Source organism: Embiotoca jacksoni, unplaced genomic scaffold (assembly GCF_022577435.1).
Source record: "Embiotoca jacksoni isolate LCO1_2020_lvr unplaced genomic scaffold, fEmbJac1.0.p SCAF_70, whole genome shotgun sequence".
In the NCBI taxonomy this organism is placed as follows: domain Eukaryota; kingdom Metazoa; phylum Chordata; class Actinopteri; family Embiotocidae; genus Embiotoca; species Embiotoca jacksoni.
The window spans coordinates 890,554-893,053 of NW_027185426.1; the positions used below are offsets into that span (position 1 = coordinate 890,554).

The 2,500-nt window shown below is 47.4% G+C and overlaps 1 protein-coding gene across 1 annotated transcript in view; it reads left to right on the plus strand.

Moving 5' to 3' along the window:
• Positions 1-614: 614 nt before the first annotated feature.
• Positions 615-2,500, plus strand: part of LOC138215146 (ubiquitin carboxyl-terminal hydrolase 54-like) — a 29,268-nt gene continuing 27,382 nt past the window's right edge. Inside the window, 1 exon segment of the mRNA XM_069177136.1 lies at positions 615-796. Coding sequence (XP_069033237.1) covers positions 692-796 — 105 coding nt within the window. The 5' untranslated portion in view covers positions 615-691.

A 2,500-nucleotide genomic window follows, 5' to 3' on the forward strand; every position in this document is an offset into this window, starting at 1 on the left:
TCAGATGCACCGCTGGCTCCTCCCCCAGCTCGTCCAAATATGGTCACTTCCTGCTCCAAAATAACGAGATGTTAACAGCTGAGTGAAACTCTGCAGATCCTCAATCTGTCAAAGTTCTCAGCAAATATCAAACTATCGTTCTTCTTTTGTCCTGCAGATCCATCCTGACCTCTGACCTCTGAGCGTGACCCTCAGCTGTTAGACGGCCGGCTGGCGGTGGATGAAGACGAGGATCGTCGTTACGTGTTTATCTGCTGCTCACCGACGGAAGGATCCCCGGAGGTTCTTGGATTACACCGCTGAGGATTCTGGGTAAAATGTTCACGAAGAACATTAAACAGTGAAAGAAGTAAATGGTCTGAACACAGAAGATCAGCTGCACATCTGGAATCTCCTGGATGGTTTTCATTCTCTGGGTTTAAAGATGCTGAAGTAGAAAAACTTTAATCCGTCTTCATCCCATTTTTTATTTCCGTCCTCGTCCCGGCCGGAGGACATGGATCTGTCTCCTTGGATACGAGAACGGACGACAGGAAGTTGATCCCTGCAGGGAGCGAGAGAGACTGACCTGAGAGAGGGGGAGAGGGGGGGAGAAGGGGCATGTCGTGGAAGAGGAACTACTTTGCGTCAGGCGGCGGAGAAGGAGGAGGAGGAGCAGGGGGGGGGAGGAGGAGGAGGAGGAGGAGGAGGGATGCCTGGTATCCTGACGCCGCGCTCCACCACCTCCATCGCTCCCAGTAAAGGACTGAGCAACGCACCGGGACAGAACAGCTGCTTCCTGAACAGCGCCCTGCAGGTAACCTCTGACCTCTGACCTTTGACCTCTGCACTCAGAGTTTCCATATAGCTGTAACTTGTACCTCCAGTTTTAGTGTTTGTTCTGTGGTTATAACAACAACAACAACAACAACAACAGGAGTTATAAAAATGTTCAGCAGATGAATCAACAGTGAAAACGATGATTATCAGACTGGAGCTGCTTCACCTGCACACACACACACACACACACACACACACACACACACACACACACACACACACACACACACACACACACACACACACACACACACACACACACACACACACACACTGATATAACCTGCTGTTTGTCTGAGCCTCTAATGAGCGTGTGCAGCTAGTTCATGACTCATCAGCTGTGTGTGTGTGTGTGAGAGAGAGGGTGTGGTGGTGGTGGTGGTGGTGGTGGGGTTGTCAATAAGAGCTGAGACGCTGTGTGAGCTGTAATTATTGGTTTAAACGGAGGCTGACTCAGGAACCTGCGGTGGGAGAGGAGCTGCTGAGGTCACCTCCTACACACGCACCTCCTACATGCACCTCCTGCACACGCACCTCCTACATGCACCTCCTACACACACACCTCCTGCAATGTTGACAAAGTGAAGAAGAAATCACAGTAACGAGCAGCTGAGGCCTTCAGCTCAGCCGTCACGCACCTTCTTCCTCCTCTTCCTCCTCTTGCTCCTCCCTGCTGCTCCCAACATCCAGCTGTCCGTCACACGTTGCGGTTTGAATCCCGACCCGTCAGTCAAAGATCTGCTCTTCACTTCTGTCTTCGAGAGCATCGTTGATATTCTCTTGAAGGGATTTTAGTAAAAAGACAATTTGACATTCAGAAGAATTAATTGGACTTTTAGTAGAAACGTTGTCCGTCCGCTGATAGCGACGCGTTCAGGGCCTCCTTCAGGAGGAGGAGTTCCTCTAACGACATTCACTGACTATATTTCAGGAGAACAACTGGATCCTTTCTTTTTCCACAATATCTGCAAGTCTTTCAAGACTTTATCAATACAAATATTTTAGTTTCCTCAAAAAAGGCAGCAAATATTTTAATTATCAAAACATTTTTTTGTCATTTCTTAGAGAATAAACCAAAAATATGTGGTAACGTTCTGCTGTCGGTCTGCGTCTCTAGATTGAACGTCTTCTGGACTCAACAGGAAATTTAAAGACGTCCTTTCACTGTTTTTTTATTGACCCAACCGTTGCAGCTGGAACCAGAACCAGAGTCCAGATCCTCAATATGAAGGATTCCAGTGTCCTTAAACGCATCATGAGCCCGAACACCTCCTGCTGCTTCCTGCGTGTTTCAGCTCTCTGCAGGCGGATTCACCTGAAACCACGTTGATCTGAAGCCTGTGAAATAATAACAATGATAAAAATATAATAAAAAATAAAGGCAGACGGTTTGTTACCCAACGCTGCGTCCTGCAGGAACATATTGGAGCTGGTGGGGGGGCAGGAAGGAGGAAACAAACACACGGGGCGCTGACGCTGCAGTTTGTTCCAGAGAGCTGTTTCAGGAGATTCAACTGTGGGACATAAAACAAGAAAAGATGCAGAATATCACATTTGAAAAGCTGATTATTTTCTCAACGAGTGTTTTATAGTTTGTAAAGTTTCCAGAAATGCTGGTTTCAGGTTGTTTTGCCCCCCAAAAAAATCACACAAATACTTGGTTTGGTATCAGATGAGAAAA